This window comes from Molothrus ater, chromosome 15 (assembly GCF_012460135.2).
Source record: "Molothrus ater isolate BHLD 08-10-18 breed brown headed cowbird chromosome 15, BPBGC_Mater_1.1, whole genome shotgun sequence".
Lineage (NCBI taxonomy): Eukaryota > Metazoa > Chordata > Aves > Passeriformes > Icteridae > Molothrus > Molothrus ater.
The window spans coordinates 4887380-4911786 of record NC_050492.2 but is presented as its reverse complement, the minus strand read 5'-3'; the positions used below and the strand labels follow the sequence as shown (position 1 = coordinate 4911786).

The window sequence follows — 24407 nt, the reverse complement described above, 5'->3', positions numbered from 1 at the left end:
AGGTTATTTCAATGTTGAGACTATTTTAGTTCTCCATTTGAAGTTCTTAGGCATGTTTTTTTGAGTATGAATTTATAACTTGCTGTCCCTGTATACATTGCTTCCCTCAAACCAGTGATGTGTAATGGAATCTGATTACCTGTGCAAGGAGTGGGCTGCTTGGACATTGAGAATCCAGGAGCAATGCCAGAGGAATTAGGTGAAAAGTATTGGAAGCTGAGTCACAGACCTTGAGCTCTCTTCAGAGTGAATTGTTGCCTGGGCTGCACTACTCACACCTTAACGCAGCAAGGGTTGTTCATGCTTAGTGACATTTAAATTTAACATTTTTCCTTCCTTTATCAATTTATATTACCCAGTCATGCAAGAACTTATTTTTTTAGGGAGGCTGGTTTTGCACTCTGTTCTGAAGATTAAAAGAGCAAAGTGTCCAACACACAGCTTTCATCTGCTCAGTTCTGTGCCCACGTGGTGCTTGGTGAAGCCATGCTGCAATGAAGTGCTTGATTTGCCTCCTGGAGTCAGCAGAGAGTGGTAGATGCTTTTAGATATTTTCCAGAGGAAGACCATTCTGTCATGAATTCACTCATTTAAGTGAAGTGGACAAGACTTCCCTCTGAACACATCTCAGGAGTGGATATTTCTCTCACCTGATGTAGAGAATAGGTTTGGCTTCTCTGTAAAGAATCTGGCCATGGTCTAAATGCCTAATTTAGGTAAAGATCCCATCTATATGGGTTTTTAATGCATGCTGGACATGTTGACCAGCAAGTAACAGCTTAAAAGGGTTTTCTCAGTGTTAGATGGTAAAAGGAAAGATCATAAAGATGAACTTTGAGATATTGGTTTGTGAAAGGGCTGAGACATTGCTCACTTGAGCCTTCCAGAAGTGGTTTCACCTTGTAGTTGTCCCTTTCTGTCAAGTATCACTGTCTGTGTGATTTGCCTGATGGCTTCTGTGTGCCAGATGATATCTAGGGTTTGTCATGACTGACAATTAGGATTTGATATGTGGACATTTAAAAAGTTCCAAATGCTTGTGATGGGGTAAGACCACTAAGTAACTGGGAGGGACTAGTGAAGATGTCAGAGTGCCCTTGGTTGCATGATCAGTGTTTGTGTGAATTGATGATAACCCTACTTGGTGAAATTGCTACATCCAGAGGTGAGCTGGAGAATTTGCAACTTCCCCTATGAAACAGAGGTTCTGCTCTGTCATAGTTCCAAGCTCTGTTTGCTGTCTCCTTCAGAAGAGTGCTGGTTTTACAGCTCAGTGCTTCTCCATGTTGGAACAGGGTCAGCAGCTGTATGGATTTTCCCAGTGATAAACATAACTGTGTCCAGGAACGATCCAGGTTTAAATTCTATTTTCAAAAGCATGTCTTTGATCCCAGATGATTTAATACAGCTCTTGGCCACAGGTGACTGGTGGCATGTTTAATGTCCCAAGTTAATGACCCAACCTGCACCAGAGGTGGTGTGATAAAAGCAATGACAATTGGGGGATCACTGCTGGGCTGAGGCACAGCCTGTCCACTTTGAGAAAACAAGTTTCTAATGACCCTTCACTTTGACTCATCTCCTCCTGCCTTTGTGTCATCTACTCTTATTTGGCAGATATTACACAAATTGAAAGCAGAATTTTATTTTTCTGACTGATGTATCTTGGTCCTATGGCTAGTACTAAATAAGAAAGTCTAAAAAAATTACTGGCATGTGAAAATTCTTATTATGTTCTTAAATTTATCTCTTGTCATGTTTTTACATCAGCTGGCAAAGAAGCTGTGTGCAGTATTTTATACATGAGCATGCTTGCCTTCCATCCTAATGCACTCTTTGGATCTACTGAACAGCAGGGATGTTTTCAGGCTTTGTGCCCTGCACAAAGAGAAGACAGGAGCTTGTACAGAGACTGCCATGCCAGGAGTGCAAGGAAAGGAAATGCAGCCTCTGACAGGGCCAGCCCCTTCCCCATCCACATTCTAAACTGAGCCCTAGTGTTTGGGCAATATCTTATCCTTGATATAAAGGATGTGTGATGTGTCCAGTTTATTTACCTTGGAGGAATAAAATTCTCAGCTGCACCTATTTACAGTCTGAATGTATTTCTTCAGGAGAGTCCTCTGATTCCTGATCCTTGGAACTTTTGAGTTGTTTTTTTCCCAGCTCTAACAGAATTGTACCCAGTAATGTTTGTTTTCTCACCTTCTTGGCTGTCTTTTCAAGTCTTTGATTCCAGCTTTTCCTAAAGGTTTTGTAGTTTGTTGCTCCATTATGTGCAACATGGAGTGTGCAGTGGAAAACTAGCTGTGAACATGGGGTAGTTTTTGTAGGAACATCTAGACTTGAGACTCAGATTTCTGTTTACACCTAAGGTCATTCTTGTGTTGCTTGTATTTTTTATCTCTGACTTCTTCCTGTGCTCCCACTCTTGCCTCCAGCTCTGCTTCTCTCCTCTCATGCTGGGATTGGCAATGAGACACTGTGCTAAGGCAGTTTAATTGCTCCTATTCATATCCTAATGATTTTTCTCTTATTTCTGAGATTACTCTGACCCATTTATTGCTTTGTTCTTCTTTATATGACATTTATGGACAATGATGGACACTTAAAAAATGGACAACCATTGAAAATTTTCAAATGTCAGACGGTTTCAAATACTATTTAACACTTCTAAAGTTCAAGTCGCTACTTGGCCTTTTCTTGCTTCCTCTTTAATGAAGACTGAAACTTCTTCATTCTATTCCCAAAAGCAGAAGCATTTGATGTAGATTTAACACTGTCTCTACTTTTCAGACACCCTTCTTCATCCCACAACAGATCAAATGTATGGGATCAAATGGCATCATTTTGATCAACTAAAATATTTGGAGATAAGCTGTCTGTGAACTGTCTTATGCTTTTGGCATTTCCATGGTAATATATGTGGAGGAGGAGAAAATCTGACTTATACATGTTTTCCCAGTCATGATTTGTCATTATAAGTGAAGATCCTTTTAGGTAATATAGTCAACACAATTAAAGCTAAAAGGCAAGTTTGGCATAATCCCAGTTTTTGCCTTTCTGAAATATCATTTATACAGAATCAGATTACATGAAGTTCTTAATTGCCAGAATATATAAGAAAATACTTCAGTAAGCACTGATATTTCACTGTATACACAATTAGTTATGTATGATGCCATAATTTTGGTGTGTGTGTAACAGAGGGCAGAGTGTTTTTCTGGATTTTTTTATGGGAAGTCTGGAGATGCTGTGTAATAGCACTGTCTTGTGCTATGGTTTAGATGGCTTTTATCTATCCACTAGAAGCTATTTCAGGATAAATTGACAACCTGCACTGTGTCTTTTTACTCAATCACCTCTGTGTGCAGAGTGCCAGTAGTGTTTTCAGAGCAGCACTTATGATAAGGAAAAAGTAGGCATAAATGGGCTGCTGAGAATTTATTGGGAGTCCTCATTCTGTTGATCAGGAGCTCTGCCAACACAGTGACTCCACTGCCTGTTTAGTGAGCAGGTAGAGCCTTTTCTAGCAGAGTATTTCTCCTCCTCAGAGATAAAAAGGGTAGAATGAACAGGAGCTGAGACAGCTTGTCACTGCTGAATCTTGTCCTGACAGCTGCCTTAGCAGAATGCATTTGATAAACTGTGATTGACAAAATACTTGAAAACTGCAGCTTAAAACTGAATTTCTGGAGAGTGTGAAAGTAGACAGGATAAAGTAAGAATAGTCTTGTGAGCACACAGAGCTGTCATCACGCACATAGCTCTCTTTAAATTTGAAAAATAGAAAGCTGTAGGGAAACCTAGACTGTCCTAATATAATTATCAAGATCATTACTGAAATTGAGCCTTCATTTGAAGCTAGGCCCTGTGCTTGTTTACTACACAAATTCTAATGTAATTTAATTCAGTGGTAGACAAGGGGCAAAACAAGCAAAAAGAAAATCAGTTATGGATTGCTGTGAACCTTTGGAGTCCATACATAAATTTTTAAGTTTTATGGTCCATTTTCATACTAGGAAAGAATTGGCAACCGTGGACCTGATTTCCCTGACTTTACATTTGTGGTCTGAGAACAATTAGTTTCCACTTACTGCAAATTAAGCTCATCATTTCCCAAAAAGAAAACCCTTTTAATGCATCTTCTCCATGACTGGAAGCACTCAGAGGGCTCTTTTGCTTAGGTGGGTTTTCTGCTCTATTTCAAATCAATGTAATCTCCTTAATAGTCTATATAAAACGTTATATGTCGTTCCACAAAACTCTGAAAATTAATTACATCACTCCTGTATAAATCCTGGGATGATTTTCTAAGTACTTCTGTGTATATTCAGTTGCAAGCAGAAGAAGGGGAGTCACTGCCAGGACTGCAGAGGGCTGTGCCAGTGAGCAGAGCACAGACTCTGTGGGTTGGAGTCATCTCACTGCACTACCACTTGATGCATTTGTTGGTGTTTGTTCTATTTTTCATTTGCATTTAAATTCCTGTGAAGGAAAGATAAGATAGAGGTAAACAAATGATGTTTATTTGCTCTTCAGTTAAGCTCCTACTAGACATGTGACTTACAGAGAGAAAACATTGGGGAAAAATGCCTCGGCATCTTCTGCAAAGCATCACACCTCCATTCATTCTCCAGCAGACTTCAAAAGACACTTCCCTCAGTTTTTAATGAAAACATAAATCAACAGGGAGTAACTAAAAATACAGTTAAAGTTAACAGGAAACTAGGTCAATCAGCACATGACTCAGTATTTGTAGCTTGGATGAAGAGAAAGTATTGTCTGTGTTTATTTCCTATCCCCTTTGAGTCGGGGAGCGTAATGCTTTCTCTGTAGCTGTGCACAGCATGAGGCTGTGATGTGTTTGGGTGTATCTGTCTTGTCCAGGGCAGTTTTTCTGCTTTTTGTACAAACTGGGCACTGAGGGCTCCGTTCCATCAGGAAACAGATGAGTGTGTTTGCAGTCAGCCCATGGTGTGTGCCTAGGGGAGCAGCTGCCATCACGTGTGAGGTAACATATGTTGTTACAGACAAGAGCTGCATTTATCTGGGGCTTTTTCTGAGCATTACAGACTCTTCCTGCACTTTGTTGCTCCGTTCATGGTGCAAACTTAATTTTGGTGGTTTTTAGAATGAGCAGAAAGTACTGAACAGGATAAAGAGCAAAGTACTGAAGTGATTGATTTCTGTATAGCAGTATAGTGAAAACAAAGATGTTGAAAATTTCCTGAATGATCTCACAATGTAAATGGTAGGTGTGACCAGTAGGTGAAATGGATTAATATTGAGGAGCTATGATGGGCTTTGAATTGTCTGTTAAGATTCAGGAAAGTTATGTTAGTACAACAATGGACAATCCTGTGAAAAGGTATCCATGCAATATTACAATAATGCAAACAAACATCCTAAAACAAAACTAGCAAGCAGTGGGAAGTTTATTTAAAGAAACCAGAAAATATTGTCACTGCCACTGTAGAAAGGTGTGGAAGGTCCATAAACATGGAACAATATGTTGAATTCTCGTTCTTTCATTTAAAGAATTATACAGTTGAACTGCAGAAGGTAGGGAGATGATTTATCCAATGCATAGTTGCCTTGTGAAGTATAACTTTAATACTCTTCAGTGTAAAAACCACTGGTGACATGACTGCGGTGAATGACATAAAAAATGTGAAAAAGGAATGATTGCTCACTGCCTTTTACCTGTATGGAACCTATTCAGCCTGAAATTAGCAAATGGCACATCCAAAATGAGCAGAACAGAAATCCACCTCATGTACATTCAGGGCTTCTTGTCCCTGGACGTTGTAAATACTAACAATTTACACTGGCTCAGAGCCAGACTTGAGGAACTGATGGAAGAAAAATCCAACTGCAGCTGTTGAATAAAATTTTTAGGAAAGTGGAGAAGCAAGCTCCTGGAGTTACAGAGGATATTCTCAAGTATTACTTTGATGTATTTATTCTAGTTTTATACTTTTCCCTGGGCTAGAGAAGTGATAGAATAGCTTTGATATGATTTGCTACAGGTTGTACTTACATTCTTTATCAAAGAGTCCTGAGAATAGTTTTGTTTCAAAGCTATAGGTGATCTCATTATAGAGGCTGAACAGATATTTGGTAAAGTTTGAGATAGAAATATTGTTCTTCACATCTTTTTCCCCAGCAAAAACCACAGTGAAGCAGTAAGCTTGTCTTCTTGAGAGTTGTGTGTCAGTTTTTAGTTCTTCAAAATTGTTTACAGGCACAGATGACAAATGAGATCTTACCAACTAAATTACCTCAAAACTGTAATTTGATTTTTTTCACTGGTAGAACTTGCTGTAGAAAGATGAGAGATCAGAAAGTAAAAGTAGGTTTAAAGGTGGTTGAGGCTCATCAATTAATTAACTTGCCATAGCAATTTAAAAACAAACAATATTTCTTAACAGTGAAGAACATAAATGAATAATGAGGAAGACAGATGCTGAACTTATTACTTCAAGAGCTTTGTTTTGTTTTGTGAGGCATGGCTATTGCTAGAACATTGATCTCAATCACTTTCTTTGTGTTTTTAGGAGCTTCCTTGGTTATAAATTAGCAGTGAGCTACAGTGTTGGAAGCAGACAGGATGTTGTAGTGTTTGTGGAATATTCAGGTTGCTGGAAAAAATCAAGAGCAGCTACCTTTTTGATTTTCCCTAATTCTACAATGGAAGCAGGAAATTAGTATGGTCAGACAACTTTTACTGGTTGACTTATCCTTTCTTTGCACTTTGAAGCTGAAAAATGCATATCCCACCATAAGGAGAAATAATATTTTTACAGAATTACTTCTAGGATTTAATCTGATTTTAGTCTTCTTCATAAAGTTTTTATTTATGCAGTTTTGTGTGGTGCCAAAAGTAAGGATAAAAAGCAGTGGGTGCTTTAACTGAACTGTTGAGTGGTTTTAGTACAGTGCATGTGGTCTGCTCTGCCTTCTAAATTTTGCACCTGACAGCTTCTGTGGTAAAATTTCATTCATGTGAATTCTGTCACCATATTTATGTAAGGATAACCAGTTTAGAGACTTAATTTTGTTTTTAAGAGTAGAGTTAATGGTCTTTCCAGGTGTTAAGTTTTTGATCTAAAAACATAGTCATTGGCACAATGTAAAGAGTTATTTGTGAGAGTCTTGCATGGAAAAGGTATTAAAGAAAGAGAAAGCAACCACAGAGAACCTTCAGTTGCTGCTTGAAGCTTTTCTTAATTTTTAATAAATTATTCCCATCAGAGTTGTGACTTATATCTCCATAATTATTAAATCATGACTAGTAACTGAGTCATTGTCTGTATGGAGGTACTGAACCATTCCTAACAGCATGAAGTAATCGTTGTTGAATTGACCTTTACTTCAAAAGGCAAAGTAAAACCAGAAGGAAAAAATGTTGGAAGTTTCAATTAGAGTTTTACTTTTCCTGTGAGTCAATGACCATGTTGAATTAAGAGGCAGTTATGAATATTTTAGGCATTAGGGCTTGGCTGTTCAGGGGAATTTGAGAAGATTTATCAAAATTACCAGATACATAGTGGCATGATCTTAATGTGATATTGTGAAATTGATTGACACTCCTGTGTAGACATAATCATTTGGACTTTATAGGGCTGTATTTAATTCTTTTGGGAGATAAGACTAATAGAAATCATTTAATTTGACTTAGCTGAACCTAAATTTCAAGTAGATTTATTTAACTTTGACTCCATAGTTATAACAGACTTCTGCACAAAGAAATAGACACATCTCTGCATTTTAAGTGCTGATCTGGATTATGAATGTCACTGTGATTCTTATGGTAGAAAGACATCCCAATGCTTTTAATGCTCCATAGGAAATGAAAACAAAAAATGTAAGCATTTTTCATTTTAATTTCTGTGTTGCTGTCTGTAATGTAGCTAAATACTTGCTTTATTCTCTGTAAAAGACATGGATAGTGCCCTTGGAAACCCTTGTACAGTAGATCTGTTGCTGGTCATACTGGTAGCATTTAGGAAGTTTTAAATTGCAATGCAAGTAAAAACTTCTTCTGACTCCCATTTTATAACCTTACCTTTAGGCTGAGGAGAGGGAAAATGGTGTATTTGCTGTGGAGTTCATTGAACTAAAATACATTTTCAGATATCCTTGAACTGCACTGGAGCATTTTCCTTTGTAGTGTTTGTCAATTCTGCAGGAACGTTGAGTGGTGTGTTAACATATTATTTTGTGGAAGTATACTCTAAAATATGTCTTGTGGGTGTTTTGCATTGGAGAATAATTGTGCTTGAGAGCTGCCAGTGCACTCTGAAGGTAGAGCTATTTGAGCCTAATTGAGTTGTTGAATGTGCTTTGGAGGAGAGAAAACCGAACACAACTTTCACAAAAAGATCAAACAAAACATTGGATATAAAATGTGCAATAGAACATAATGGAGTAATACAGCAGAGAGTAATTCTGTCAAGACAATATGGGAAAAGAAAAATTGTGCAGCCTTTTTGTTGCAGAGCAGTTCTTATTCCTATACCTTTGTGCACGACTTTTGTGTTTCTGGGGTTTTTTTCCTAACTGGAGGTGGTGTGCATAGAGGTTGAGTGCTGGTTGAGCACTATCTGCCCACCAGGCATGGTCTGAAGCATTAGGGTAGAATGTGATGGGGAAAAAAAATCCTGTTTTTTTGAGGGCAGAGTAGAACATTGACCTGTCTGGTACTGAGTCTCCTGTCACTTGCTATGGGCTTTTTCCCATTCCTCACTCATCATAATGATGAGCAATAATCATGGAGCAAATAACAGGGAAAATGCACTGAGATACCAGCAGAGGAGAAACTTCTGCTCACAGAAAGTGGTCAGTAAAAAGGAAATCAGAGATATTTAGGACATCAGGATATTTAGGTCTCAGCCACACAGGTGTGACTGGAAAGGAGCAAGGGTTTGTTACTGGATGGTTTTGTGTAAATATAGGGAGGGAGGGAAAGCAGCTTGGGAAATTCAAGCTATCTATTTGTAAGGCTTTTTTTCAAGGTTTCTGAAATGCTACTTCATAAAAATAAGCCAGCTTTTTATTGTATATTACTAGTAAAAATTGGGTTATGCCACTTTGATAAATAGAAGAGGAAATATGAGAACAGAGCTTAGGAGGATGTTTAGACTCTGGTCATATTTAATGTTCCACAGTCATTTTTTAGATCAGTGTTGACTGAGAGACATAAGACTTAGGGGTGGAGGAAGCAACTCTTACAGAATGTAAGGAAGTTTTCATACACACAAAAACCCCCAAACAGCCCAACCATAAACAATGTGCTGTCATCTTACAGGGTGGAGCACATCTTACATGATTGGTTACCCAGCTTTTAGTGATGCCAATTGGAAAATGCTAAACAGCAAAATGCCAGAATACCTCTGAGCTGATGAGACTGAGAATTTGTAGTGCTAGCAGGAAGCCTTTATTTAAACCATGAAGGGGAGAATTTCAAAAGAAGGAGACAACTGGGGATGAGGGGAGAGGGAGTAATTCTTGTTCCTGGATTGCTGATGGCTGTGGGTGGTTGCTAGGACAGCTCCAAAGAGGGACTAGAGCTAAGAACAAGAGGATATTTGGATATTTGACAGCCTCTTTGCTGGGACACAGACATGTCCTGTGGGGCCAGGTGTGCTCTGTGCTGGGATCCTGAGGAGCAGAACCTCTGGCTGCTGCTGTCCAGAGGTGCCTCCCAAATGTGGGAGGGAAAGTATTCTATTCCTCAGAGTGGCAGCTGCCCTGGGAGCCTGTTGGGCTGGGAGGGAATTTAGAGAAATATTTAAAATATGTAGAAGGCAAGGAGCTGGTCCAAACTGTGTATTCCTCATGGGAGGGCAGGTCAGGAATTGCAGTGGCTGTTTTCTCAGTTTTCAAAAGGTGCTGCCAGGATTGATGCTGGTATCAAAAATCACCTGGAAACTGGGGCTTCAGACAGCAAACCAAAAACTGCTACTTGCTCATCTTTGAAAGGCAAGGACAGAAAACAGGTTCCTTTCTCCCTGCCAGTTACTGTGGGAGGGGTTGTGTTTTAAGGGAATGTATAAGAGGAGCACAGAAAATTCACACAGATTTTACATTTCCAGGTATAACTGCGGCGTCTGATAGGGACAAAATTAACTTAATGTTCTAAAGATTTACTTACAAAAGATTTTCTTTTCCTAATTTTTGTTAAGGCCAAAGATTGTAGGTCATATTCTGGTCTTTCCTGCTGATAATTGCAAAATCCATTACCATCCCTTCAAGATGTTTTTTATAAAAGGCTGTACTAAATCTGAATAAAAGCCTAATAAGTAGATTAGTTAGAAGAATAGTCCTCCTGAGGATGGTTGATTCCAAATGTAGCTGCTAGAGATAACCCTAAATGCAATTAGGTTTAACTCCCTGTGAGTGTCAAAGGAAGGTAATACCCACGGAGAGTTCCCTTCAGATGACACTATTTTCAAGTGTCTTAACATTGAAATATTCTTTCCTTTGGGCATTGGTGACAATTTGTTTGTTTGTTTTTTTAATTTCTGGAGAAACAGTGCTCGGCAACTTGGGCTTTAGCCATTAGTTTTAGGTGCTTCCCAAAAAAGAGGGATGGTTCAGCTTCCCTGGGTGAGCAGTTTGTTGTCCTCATCTGTGTCCTTTATAAGGATAAAATATCCCAAGGTGGCCACAAGCAGGTGGAAGAGAAAATAGCAGATTCAGTAGCATACACAGGCTTAAAGGGTAATGTGATAAAATGTCAATAGATGAATTGTTGATGGATTAATTCTGGTTTTCCTCATAAAAGAGAAATGAAAGCTAAAGCTTGTATTAAAACAGAAATAGAGACATTAAAGATTTTGAAACTTTTCATATTATGGGAGGGATATAACAGAAATAGTATAATTGCAAACTACTAAAATGGTTTAATTTAGCTGTAAGTACTGCAGAAGAATTGCACTGTATTTAAGAGTTTGGTTCCATTTTCACATAGAAAAAGAAAAGGAAAAAAGCTTAGCAAAACATTTCCATTACTTCCTCTTTGATATATTCCTGCATATGCATGTTTTTAGTTATATTTCATTTCTCCCATTTTTTTAAATATGAAAATAATATCAACTTTTAGCATTTTGTTTTTGGGGGAAAATTGCTGGTAATACCAAAACAAGAAATTTGCAATAATTTTTTATTTATCAGCTTTTTTACATTGATATCCACAGTGCTCTGCCCTTCACATTTCTTTGCTTGACTTTGTTGTTCTTTGAATGATCTTTCTTGATAAGTGTTCCTGAGAATCTTTTTTTTTTTCCTTTCTTGTTTTTAAATCAGAAGTCTGTACCATAAAAGTAAAGCTGAACTAATTAGATGTGAGCCAAAGTACCCAAAAATGTCTTATAATTATACCTTAGCAAAATTTGACTTCATGTGTGGCAGGGAGACATGGAGCCAGTTCAGTAAATTCTGCCTGATTTTTATTGTTTGTCACTTGTCACTTGAAATTCCTTTCCTCTCAAAGCCAGAGATGTAAGACTCAGGAGCTGTCATTCTTCCACATTATTGCCCTTGAAGCAAAGCATTTTTGCTCCTAACAAATAGTTAATTTGTTTTCTTGTGTGCAAAGTGTTTGTTTTCTATGGTTTTGGTCAGCTCTTTTTTTTTATTTGTGTCAGTGTGTTGCCTTTTTTCTTTGTATATAATAAATTGCCGTGTTTACAGAACCCATTTTCACTGTTGATTTGTTTAGCTGTTGGGTGAAAGGTTTAATTATCTTATAAATATTATGAAGGGATTTGAATGTGAGATGCACCATGTAAAATTATTTTCCAGTGAAAACTTACAGACAGTGAAAAACAAGAATTAGAGTGACCATATATTAATTATTGGTCTTCTTGTCTTGCTGGTTTTTGCAAGGAAAATAATGTAAATAAATAAAAATAGATTTTATATTTCGTGTTTACTACATCTGAAAATTTTCCTAATGTTACTATGAAATTCAATAATAGTTCTCAATTGATTTCAAGCTTTTCAAATGTAAGAGGACGCCCTGATTATGTTATGTTTTCAAAATCCAGGATTATTTTAGTTCTTTTTTTTTAGTCGAAGAGAGTAAATTGAAAAGTAAAGGGATTTTTTTTTTGTATGTATGTATTAAAATCTGCTTTCTTAAAGATCGAGAGTCTTTATAAGATGGAAAGAAAAAATAGTCTCCTTGCAACAGTAGAGTTTCACTGGTTCCTGTCTAGTTGAGATCAGCAGAATGAGCTTGTTTATGTTGAGAGTCAATGTAAAAGTAATAATGCTGCTGCAATAAACTTGAAAGAAATTATTATTACAGCTGTAAGTGTCCATTTTCCAAATTTATCTTAGGAGTCTGTTTTTAGGGAACAAAAATCATCTTTTACAAGGATGCAATGGTATGTATTTGACTATAGGAGTAATGGATAGCACACTGAAAATAAGTCAGTGTGAACTTAAGTACCTCCTGTACAGCCTGTGTGGAAACTCTGCTGGCCTTTGGATAAAGTTCTACCCAAAGAGAGATTTTAGAGGGGTTTTTATGCAGTGGGTATCTGGACTGCCTGCACCAAACTACTGCTACTCACTCTGCCTTTTTATGTCATTGATAACAAGATGAAAGAATTCTTAATCTCTAGCTAATGAAGAGTAATGTGTTTTACTGACTATTGAGGAATGCTTTGGGTGGGAGGAGGTGAAACATTCTATTGGTCTCTTGTACCAAAGATGAATGGAATGGAAGAAAAGAAGAAGAGCCATCTCTAAAATGTTATTTGTTTTATTTCATTTAGATTTTCACACACACCTTTCTGAGAAATTGAAAGACAGACAGACAAGCTGGCAGCAGCTGGCTGAGACAAAGAACTCTCTAATACGTAAGGTTTTTATTTTGCTTAAACTGTATTCCTTGTAAACTTAGAACCTAGTTTAGAACTTGTGTGTTGTGCAATGCTTAATCTTGTTCTGTCTATGTTCTGTTTATTATGTGTTGTGGGATTTTGGTTGTTTTTTTTTTTTCTTCCTGGGAATTTATGTTCTGTTGAATAAACCTGACCTCTACTACTCATTTCTATCTCATTGTTGAGTATGACCTTCCTGGTTGGATTGACCTAATTTAGGGGTTTTTCAGTGGGAGACTGGGCTGGGTGGTGAAGGAGCTGTTTTCCCTGAGCTGATTGTGCTTCGTGGTGTGGGGCTCATCCCATGAGAAGAGGAGAGCTAGCTAAGATAGAGCCAGATATGGGTAGTCACAGGCATCATTTTAAACCAAAATAGTACCTGCAGCTGTATTTTCACCAAGGCAATTGCTTATGTTGTATTCCATTGGTAAAGATTTGCATGGGACACCAGTTTGTTCAGAGATTCTTCAATCAGACTTTTGAGTGAAAGATTTAGTGATAACTCTGTGCATCTTCAGTCTTGATTTGAATTCTTTTGATCTGACTATGAGATTCAGACAGCCACACTTGATGTGCCCCTGAAGTTTTGTATCTTAGAGGCTGTGCAAGTCATGGAGCTGTGTTGGTTTTTGTGGGTTTGTAGGAACTGTGCATTGCTAGCCAGGGCTTTTTGAAGTACCACTGTTCCCCGCACACTCACACTTTTGCTTGCTTGAGAGTAAAACTCCTTTGGGAGGAAGAGGATGTTGGGGGGAAAAAAAAACCTGCAATGCACTATTTTTAGAAAAAGGAAAAGTTGCCAGACTGTAGTCATAGAAATCAAAAGGCATCTCAAGGAATTTTAGTACAAAGGGAATGATTCAGTGACATTGACATCTTCCTCTTGATATTTCTGGAATTCAAGAATTATTTTCATTAATTGGATGTATACATGTACACTTATACTACCGATAGTATCTGCTGTTTTTGATAAAGCCATTTTTCCTTGACTTGGCAAACTTTACCTTGTGTTCATTGACTAAAGAGATGAAAGATGGATTTTGTTATTTCCTTCTTTTCTTCCACTGCACCTCTGACCTAGTACATACATGAAAGATACCTTTTTGTTTTGGCTCTTTTTTTAAGCATTTAAGTAAATGCTGTGCAAGATGAAGGCCCTAACCAGGAATAATACTCTGCTTGCTTAATGTTCAAATGAGACATAAACCAAGGTTTTCTCATTACCCTCATTTCTGCTGTACTTCTTCCCATAATTTCTTGATTTTTGGTAAAAACTAGCAAATGGCATTTTTCTTTGAATCTCAAACATTGTCTGGAAAAATACTGGAATGGTTTCTTGAATCAAATTCTGGAAAGGACTGAGCATCTGTGACCATTTCCTAGTCAGTGCAGCCCGTGAGTGTTCAGTGTGTTTTCAAACAGCAGATAAGAACTGTTTGTTGTGTTTCCATGCTTCTTAGAAGGCTGGGAGCCAGAGCTTTTGGTAGAGTAATTAAATTTCCATAGTCTGATGTACAGTGCTAAAAACTGCCCAAGGTAGTGTGTGTATGGTTGGTAATAAAGAGGAAATTAATAAAGAGCAGAAGTGATCCTGTACGTATCTCTGCATTTCTGAAGCATTCATGATTATTGGTGTTGCAGGAGGATTTTGGCACAGGTGAAATGAGTGGGTTATGCTATTTGGGCTGTACTAAATCTCAAAGAAAAATGCTTGAATGCATTTTCCAGGATCACAGAAAGGTTTGGCCTAACAAATTGCATCCAACTGAACAGTGTCTTTCCTCATTGAAGCTTTGAGGCTTTTATAGAAACAAAATACTGTTTCTCCTTGGTTTGCTTCTTTTTCTAGGTAACCTGATACTCTTCCCAATTCAAACAGATTTGATTGATATATTGCTTTCAATTTTTTGGTACTGTGTTTGTTCATGGCTCTAGAAAGTAAGAAGAATGTGAAAATGTACTAATAACTATATCACAACTCACAAATACTTGATGCTTGCTATGGGCTTGATTTAAGATGCATTTAAGAAACTAATTGAACTGAGACAAGCAACAGGAAAGCAGTGACTTTTATGAGTCTCATTTCGCGGACATGCTAAATCTGAGATGAGTAGTGAAATAGTTTTTTGAATGGTCTAAATGTGGTGAGAAAGGTGCAGTGGGTTTGCTGACCCAGATGTGCTGCCTGGTGCTATCAGCCAAATCTTTGATGTTAATAATTCCAGGGACTTGACCAAAAGCAAGCTTTATCTCTGCTGCTTTTAAACAGTGCCATAGGATTTTCTACATCAATCTGGGTGCTGCCAAAACCAGACAGATGGCACTAACCTCGGTTTAAAGCCTCAGCTGGCTGAGAATGCATCCAAATAGTGTTGCAAAGCTTCCAGTGTTGTGTCAACAGGAGAGGACTCTTTGTATCACCATAAGAAGAGCCCTCAGACTTTGCATTTCAAAGGTACCCAGTTCTCATGTGTGCTCATCTAGAGCAGGGATTGTTTGCAGTGCTCTAATAAAATGATGGGTTTCTTGATCTGCTCTGCCTTTGCTTTGCCAAGGTCAGAGATGCCACTGGTGCAGCCACAGGAAAGGAGGTGAAGTGCTGAGCATGGGTGTTAGAATGGGCAGTGGCTCAGAAGTGCAGGCAGAAGGATTGCTGTCAGATGTGTGATCTGGCTCTGGAAGGAAAGAGAATAAAATTGTCTTACAGAAAAAATATCTGCCCTCACTAGTATTTGGGGTAGTCCTAAATCTCACCATTTCTGAGTACTCCTTTTCTGGAAAAAGAATTTTTAGTAGATTTTAAAAACTGCAGCAAACAACCCACCCCAACCACCCCCAAAATCTCCAATCTATGTCAAAATAAGAATTTAGACTTAAAAACAAACAAAATAACCAGACCAGCCCTGGCTTCTTTTCGGAGCTGTAAAGTAATGTAACAAAATTCCGACTATTTATTAAAATAATTAATGTTTTTTAAGCATTCCAGGAGTATGATGTTGAGTATATATATGTGCATGTATATATATACATGCATATGTATATATGTATAAAAATAAAAATAATGTAAAAGTGTGCTGTTTGGGGTATGATGTGAATAGGACCCTGAATTAAGTGCACTAACAGGGGATTTTTAGGCTCAAATTCCAGTAGGTGTTCTTTGAAAACAACACAAGTAAGACCTAGGTTTATCATGGGATTTTAGCAGTGATTTCTTTAAATAGCCAAATCTGGGTTGTGCAATTACTCTTCATGCAACTGTTTTGTTAAGAAACTGTCAGCTAGAGAATGCAAACCACAGAGGCAAAAGTGTGTGATAAAGTAAAAGAGCAAAAATATGGGGAGTCCTGAGGGAGAAGTAAAGCTCTTGCTGAAGAAAGAGTCCTAGAAGCAGGCAAGCTGACAGTGGTACCAGGTGCCTCTTCTAGGGGCAAAGTTACAGAATTTGTCTGAGCAGCACCAGTATTGGAAATAAAGGATTTGAAATTTGCTTAAGAAACAGAAGAGGTTGTGTGATGAAGGGCTGAGCTGCTGGCAAAACACTCGATCACCTCAGATTTACACAAATCGATCTCCTGTGTAATGCACCATGTCCTAAAAACTGGGAGCTACAAACAGAATATGTTTTATTTTAAGGAGTTCTGTGACAGCTTATAAAAAGCAGCTTTTCCACTTTTTGCATGAAGCTTCTACCTCAGAGATACTGATGAAATAGGTGACAATTTTTAACACGAGCAGTGACAAAATAAACACCATCTGCTAATGTTGGCTTATTCCATAGTCTTCTCATGCTGGGTGATTTTATTTCACCTTTTTTCAGAAAGAGTTAATGACACATCTGCTGTGTGGTGGAGGTGCATTTTTGGTGATTAAATGTGGACATAGGATACGAGAAAACAGTTACAAAACTTTTTCAGAAAACTGAAGAAAATATTAGTGCCATAAGGCACTAATAACTAACAAACTAACTGTGTTAATAGCTTTTATTTTTTTTATTTTGACCTTGTTTATCGTTGGATCAAAAATTTCAAATTATATTTATTCTTTCAAAATACATATTTATCATGGAAAACTTCTCATTTGGCCTTTATTTTACCAAAGCAAAAACCTTGCCAGTATGATATTCGTAGTCCTCCAAGCAAGCCTGGTTTTGTAGCACGTCTGGGAGTGTGGGAGTGTGGGGTCAGAGCAGGTTTGGGTGTCCTGGGGGATCAGGGTCAGATTTGTTTACATAAAAAAATATATTCTAAGGGAGCATTATGTACAGGGGGACCTGGAGAACAGAATAATGAGGTTTAGCTCCAGGTCCAGTTGAATTTTGGACAATACAAAATTCTATAAAGAGTTGTTTGCTTGTATAGAGTGTGTCTGTGTCCTTTGGAGCTCCATGAATCCATCTTCTCCCAAGCGCCATGGTGGAGCAAAGTGTCCTTGTCTGAGTCCCTGCTTTGGGCAGACCAAGTTTTAATTCCTGATGTTTTCTGTCAGGCTTTGCTTTCTTCCCTTTGGCAGAGCTCGGTGGTCCTGTGGTTTGAAAATCCCTCTCGAGTGTCCCTGAAGAGCCATCTCTTCCCATCACCCCAGGATGTCCCAGTTTTCCCTCCTCAGGCAGCAAGGAGAATTCTTTGTGATGGGAATTCCGATTTAGCGCTTTGCTGCAGAGGCATTAGCATAATGATCCGCAAAATTCCGAGCAATTAGGCTGTTAAACCTGTGTTTACCCTGCCAAATTGTACGTCCCGATGCTCTTATCAGTGTGAGTAGATCTTAATAAATCCAAATAACTAAATGTCTGCATCTCCATGTGCATGGGGGGATATTTGATTTTAATTATTAATATTTAATTTTAAGATTGAGATAGAAATTAAAGCCATGGAAACGGTAAGAGGGAAAAAGCATTAAAAATTTGGTTATGTTGTTCTCTGGTAGGTGAAAAAGCAGGATGGACTGCAAGAGACATTAATTCTGACTCTGTCTAAAAGTTTCAAGTGAAAACAAAATCATTGTCTTTCCTTCTGGGCCACCAGGGTCTGTTTAATGGGGTGAATTCCTTGTCCTCATTTTATGTCTTCATAAAACCACAAAAACTGAGTTATGTAAGTAAAGCTCTATACAGTCCAAGAAGAAAATTACATCTGGAAAGAGAAGCCAACACGCTATAAATATTTTTTTAAAGGAATTGCTTGGGGTTTTGTTTGTTTTGTTTTGTTAAGCCTTGCTTTAGCTCCTGATGAACACTGCCTAAGAAAATATTGATAGAAATATTTTTAAGGGTAAACATCTGTACCTGTAGGTATTGTTATACTGTTTTTCAAACTTCATTAAATTCATTATTTTAATAATGAATGCGTAGAAGTGCTGTGAAGTAATATGTCATTAATGTTAATTGTTCTGATAAAAGAAAAAAAGAGCAATCTGACTCTTGATTTTTTTGTCTTTACAGACTGCATAGTAATTAAAAATTGGAATGAGAATTCATGCAATTTGCTCAAGTACATTCAATAGTGAATATTTGAAGTCATCCCATGATCCTTAGCAGTGATGAACAGATTTACATCCGTTAAATACTTCTATTACAAACCTTTTGGCCTGACCTCATCTGTGTAAACATTTCATTTATGAATTATCAAACCTCTTTGAAAGACAGCCTTATGTACGTGTATTATCATTTATGTTAATCAGAAACATTTTTCAAGCTGCTGTTCATGAAGTAAGGGTGAAAAATCCCTTGCTTATTCATACCCATATGTATGCTGTGAAACTTGAATAAGGAGGGAGATAACAAGGACTGATTTAAAATATAAATTATATGTATATTTTTTTATGCTCATGCCGTATTTCCATAGTTTAGATTTACTTCAATCCAGTGTAAAAGGTAAAAGTGTGGCAAGTCAGAACAGAGGTTTTTTTGATCAATATCCATAGCTTGCTTTTATAAAAATTCTTTTGTTTAGATTAGAGACTGGAAGTGAAGGTGCTTTACTCCAATCTGGGTTTGCATCTGTGGCAAAACTTTTATAGCCTCTAACAGATTATATGATATATTACAGGGTATTTTAAATATGGAGAAGCAATGAGGAAATTATGACTGCACATGGTTTTGGACTATGTTACTTGCAAGCCCTTCTGCTTATTAAAGAATTTTACTTTGACAATGTGAAACTGCAGTCACAAGTTGTCAGTGGAAGGCCAAGCATTTTGATAGAAATGTAGTGGATGGTCTGATTGGATCTGAAGATTGAAATCTGTTTGGGACAAGAAGCAGAGGTGAAAAGCTGACTCACATAGGCCATGTCTTGATATCCATTTCCTTTCTGGGATAAGTGAGCTCAGTATTTGCAACCAAATTCAAAGCATTCCTCCTGTTGGTAAGATTTACAGACACAGCTGATAAAAGTTTTTCATGCTTTTTCAAAAATTATGTCCTTAAACAGCATCATTAGGAGTTAGTATTTGATCCTGCCTGATTGTTTAGATTTTGAGCAATGGTTCAGCAGCATGAATGTGCTTCAGAGAGAGTTTTCTGTAGTGCTTTGCTCACTGTTTGCCCATGCTTGATTTTACTTGGTTCCTTTTTTATTTAGAAGGAAAGCTTTCTCAGTTAAAGTCTGGCATGGGAAATACTGTGCCTCAAATCCCACATGGCCTGAACTACCTGGTCCCAATTAATGAAATATTGAATGTGGTGTTCATGCCAGGAGGGCCCTGAAAGGACTTACTTCAGAAAAGGATTATATCAGTAATTTTCAGTAAAGCGTGATTTTGATATTATAAAATAGCAGGTGGAAGTGGGAAATTGAGTGCATTTTGGAAAAGTAAATGAACTTCAATGAGGACAAAAAAGAATCGGGTGCCTTGTTTCTCATTACCAACCAGAAATCTTTGTTTCTTACCTATCCAGCCTGCAAAATCTTCAGCCTTTGAGCATTGTACAATATTCATTTTTAGGACAAAAGTGTACAACTGCCCTCCCTTCTCTTTCCACTTGAAGGATGGTTGGTGATTCTTAGGATCAGTTGGAGTTGTTGGAGTTGTTTCCTCTGAGTCTGGGTTCTGAATTTGACTTTGTGTATCCTGTGATGAGATCACCATTTAGGTGAACATCTATTGGTTCTTTATTCAGTAGTAAAAACATCTTGTGCACCCTCCCTGGCAGCTTCTTACACAGCACAGGCTGAGCAGCCACGAGCTGAGATTGAGCAAGGGCCTGCTTTAGTCTCTGGAATTGACATTTTCAGAGTAATAAAAGGCATCTCTTCGTTTTGTCACCATCACTCCTCATTGTCACAGAAAGCCTTATCAAAACAACAGCACTGCACTCATGGCAGTAAGGATTGAATTCTTCCCTTTTGGATCTGACTCAGAACTGGCTTCACTCTAGATTGGTTTCTGAACATTGTCTGATTTAAATTGTGTAAGAGGACATGAGCTCCGTGTCTTACGGGCTGATATCAGCATTTTTGCAGCTTGAAGTTAGGCTTTGTATCAACAGTTTCTTGAATACATGAGGAAATTGAGACTAAACCAGGAAATCAAGGCCATAAGTGCCCTGGTTGTGCAGTACGGCTGCATGCAATAAAGGCTCTAAGATACAAAATCTGCAGAGGTAGAATTGAGATAAACATGTTTGGGGTAGATTTAGGAATAAGATGGATAAGGATAGATTTAGATAAGGAAGATAGATAGGACTGATGTGTTTTGCATTGATTTCTGCATTTTCTGAGTCACTTGTGTGATGTGCATTATTGGCATTCCATTCCAGGTGAGTCAGAGATGGCCAAGTGTGGTGTCAGGAAGCAATGTCATGTCAGGCAACTTCCCAGAGTGGTTAATACAGTGCTGCTGCTTAGGTAATGAAGCAGTAATAATGTGAAAAGCACTGCAGATGTTAAGAGTTACAAAAAAACGTAAATTATATTTGCCTTCCTTTACTGTGCTCTTTCAGATCTGTCCTTCCAAAGCCATAGTGATAGAAATCAAATTGTCTCAAAGTTAAATGTGAAGGAAGGGGCAAGGGAGAGAAATATCTCTTAGGTGTGGGTACACAAATATTTATGGAGTTCTGTGTGGACAATATTTGAAATCACTAAAAATCCAAGCACCTGAGCTGCTTCACATGAATCAAGAAATGTTATATAAAAATAGCTGCTGCTGTTATACAATCTTCCTAGCTCTGTTTTCCTCATCAAATTAATACAGAAAAAAGTGGTTTTGTGTTCTGAATATGTGCCTGTAGTTGAATTCCTTGTTCAGCTTTTAATTAATTTAAATGAAGTTCTAAATTTGGTTCCCTGTCTAGATTTATGCTTATGACCATTGTTTTACATGACAATCAAATTAGCATTTAGAAATTCCTTTTCCTTCATTGTTCTCAATATAGAAATACCTGCTTTAATTCTTCTTCAGTTCTTGCTTCTTTCTAACCTGAACCTGGTGTTGAGCTGTGCTATGTGAGCCTGTGCACAGAGAAACTCCTTGCCTTGTGTGCTTAAAGCAGAGAAACAGGCACAACTCTTGAAGTGGTTCCACTTAATAGTCACAGAAGAACATTTATTTTAGTTGGGGACTAATGTGTAACACAACTTCAGTTTTGTTTTTAATATATATATATATATGCTAAGACTTCTCTTCTTGTTTAATTTCTAATAGAAAAACATACAGCATGTAACTTTCTGAATTCCCAGAAAGACTTCAACTTTTGAACCTGATCTCTGTCAGCTTTTCTCTTTCCTCCATAGTAACTGCATGTCTCCTTTTCCTCTGTATCTTGTATGTGGCAATTATTACTGTCAGAGACATGAGGTAATTAAGCTGAATTTCATATTGAGGGATGTGGGCTAAAAATAAATAAACAATCTGATTTCATCATTTGCATCTTGATAAGCTCCAGCTATCAAAAGTCGAGGTTATTTTTTTCTGTTTCACCTTGCATTTTTTGACTCCCCAGTGACATCTCCTAGCTGGGTGCTGTGTGGCAGAGCTCAGCTGCTGCTCCTGTGCAGGCAGTGTCTCCCAGGCACAGGTTTGTGAGTGTCAGCAAACCCTGGCTCTGGTTCAGTGAGTGGGTAATTCTCAGTCATTAATTTGGTGAAGCAGTGTTTGAACCTATCAGCTTAAACGTAAATCACTTCTCAGGCGTGAGGCACCAGAAGGTGCAATTAAAGAGGCAGTAAAATTAGATTGGGTTTAAACTGTTGCTTTTCCATAACTGAAGGATGCAAACACAAAGTTTTTCTTCCATTATGGGAAAAGGTTGCATGTCCAGAAATGCACTGAAGTGTTTGATGCTGAGTGTGCTTCCTAAAGAGAGCAAGGTACTTGAGAACAATGGTTTTTTCAGTTTCTTAACATTTCTGATGTGTCTTTTCAGTTCTTTGGTGAATATTATGAAAATGTAGAATTCAAATAAGTTGGGCTCTTTAACAGGTGCTTTGTTGAAGGTTGGATAGGAATAAACTCTGTGGCACTTCTTTGCTAGCTGAAAACCAGCATCAGTTTGTGCTGCAAGCACTCTGACATGAAAACAAATTCCATTAAAGAAGAGCCAAGCCGTGGTTTTAGTGAATGTGTTGTTAAATATGAGATGTGCATGTCCTTTATGAGTTGTTTATGCCCACCTCACAAAATCTGCTGCCTTTGCAGTGCTTTTCATTGCTCAGCATGGCTCACCTGCTCAAAGGCTGGTGTAGGGTGAGGAGATGTTGAGTGTTCCCAAATCCCATGGAAGGGCAGGCAAAGGGCCCTGAACCTGCTCTGCAGAACAAGTCCTGCTCTGCTGAGTGACCATGGCCAGCCCCAGTGTGTAGGTAATCCATGGTAAACATACACAAGATATAAACTGTGTGCTGAATGTACTCCAGCAGCTGTTTAATGGAATTCCTCCTTCAATAAACAGAAGTTTTTAAAAAGGAGTGCAGCATACACTTTGTATTGGATTCCAATCAGCCAGTTAAGGCACTCAACAATTAATACTCTAGAGCTGAAAATGAATCAAAAGTGAACAGAACTGTGTTGAAAGAAACAGTTTATATATGGATGGAAAGAGTACTGAGGTGCTAGGATTTTTTGGTGGTTTGTTTTTGTTTGATTTGGGTTTCTTTTCTTGTTGTGTTTTGTGGTTTTTTTCCCTGGGAATATCATCTATATGGTTCTTTTAGTTTAGTGCACAAGCCAAGCACAGAAATCATTCTCTTGGCTGCTTTTAAGGACAGCACTGGCCCTTCCTGGATACTGCTGCCTAAAGTAGCTTTATCTACACTGGTTTTTTGCTGCTCCAGAACCCTGCAAGCATAGGATATTGATCCTTGTGAGTTTTAACTACCTGCCAGATCTTAAGTTAATCCAAGATGCTTTATTCCTGCATCTGAGTCAGGATGATTTTTTTCTTGGCAGAATTTTTTGTGCGTTTTGGGGTTTTGTTATTTTTTTTCATTTTCTATGTTGCACTGAGGTGTTCATACACTCAGCTACGTTGTTGACTGTATAATGCACTTTGAGCTTTCAAATATCTTCAGATTTTTTTTTTTAATGTTGTTATTCAAAATACTCCTATGAAGTTGCTTGCGAAGGCTTTTGACAGTTTAATATGTTTTGTAGAACTGGAACTTTAATTATAATTCTTCCCAATTTGTCTGTACTTAAACATCTGTAACCCTGGAGTTCCGTAGCTCTGTGAGGTTGTTCAATCTTACTTTTAATTTTCATCTTGATGTATTATAAATTTCACCTGGCAAGTAGTAATAGGAGGGAGTATTTCAGGCACAGTGCACCTGCTGCTCTGTGTTGGTGTAAGCAGCACATATTTCAGTCAAGTCATGTGACAAATTACTATGGCTTCCTTTCTTTTTCTAAAGGAAAAAAAAAATCTGACCTCAAAGAAATGTCAGAATTACAATTTACAATTCCTTGCAAATGTAATAGTTCATTTTGAAAAAATGCAAGATTTGCATTTAGATACCAATAGAAAATTGAAGAGAGAATGTTAGTTAATGTGCAAGAGTTGCTAAAAACATAATAAATGGAGAAGGCAAATCCTTATTTCTAACTCACACTTTTCAAAGATATTTTATTATGTGAAAATGGCAACTATTGCTTTTATATATGCTCATATTAATATATGCTCACACTTCTCTTCCTTCCCCTCCATGTGACACACAGATAGAGAGAGTCAGGATTGCTGGCAGATTTCTTGTTAGTGATGGGTGGTGACACTTCCTTTATGTTCATTAAAGGCTTTCTTCTGATGGCGATAAATAGATAAATGACATGCTTGGGGTTACCAGGAAGATGTGATTTCATCACTCAGTAAACAAGCTTTGAAACAGTGTTCCTGATTTACAAGAAAGTTATGATCACACCAGCTCTGACAGAGAGAAACGTTTATCCCAGTGCCTGAAGCTCTGATGCTGGAGTCACTTGAACATTGTGCCTTGCTGTCAGCTATTTCAGATGGATTTTGGTAAATAAAAATTGTCTGAGTTCTAGAAATAACCTCCATTATTCACATAAAAG

General features: G+C 37.8%; 1 protein-coding gene across 4 annotated transcripts in view; it reads left to right on the top strand.

The window, feature by feature from the left end:
- The window catches only part of TENM2 (teneurin transmembrane protein 2), a 737821-nt gene that overhangs the window by 433283 nt on the left and 280131 nt on the right, over positions 1 to 24407 (top strand). For 3 of the 4 annotated variants that reach the window (XM_036391814.2, XM_036391811.2, XM_036391822.2), the window contains one exon: positions 12792 to 12875. The exons of the other annotated variant lie outside the window; for it this stretch is intronic. In XM_036391814.2, the coding sequence (XP_036247707.1) occupies positions 12792 to 12875 (84 nt within the window). The remainder of the gene's footprint in view (positions 1 to 12791; positions 12876 to 24407) is intronic. 4 annotated transcript variants of the gene reach the window in all.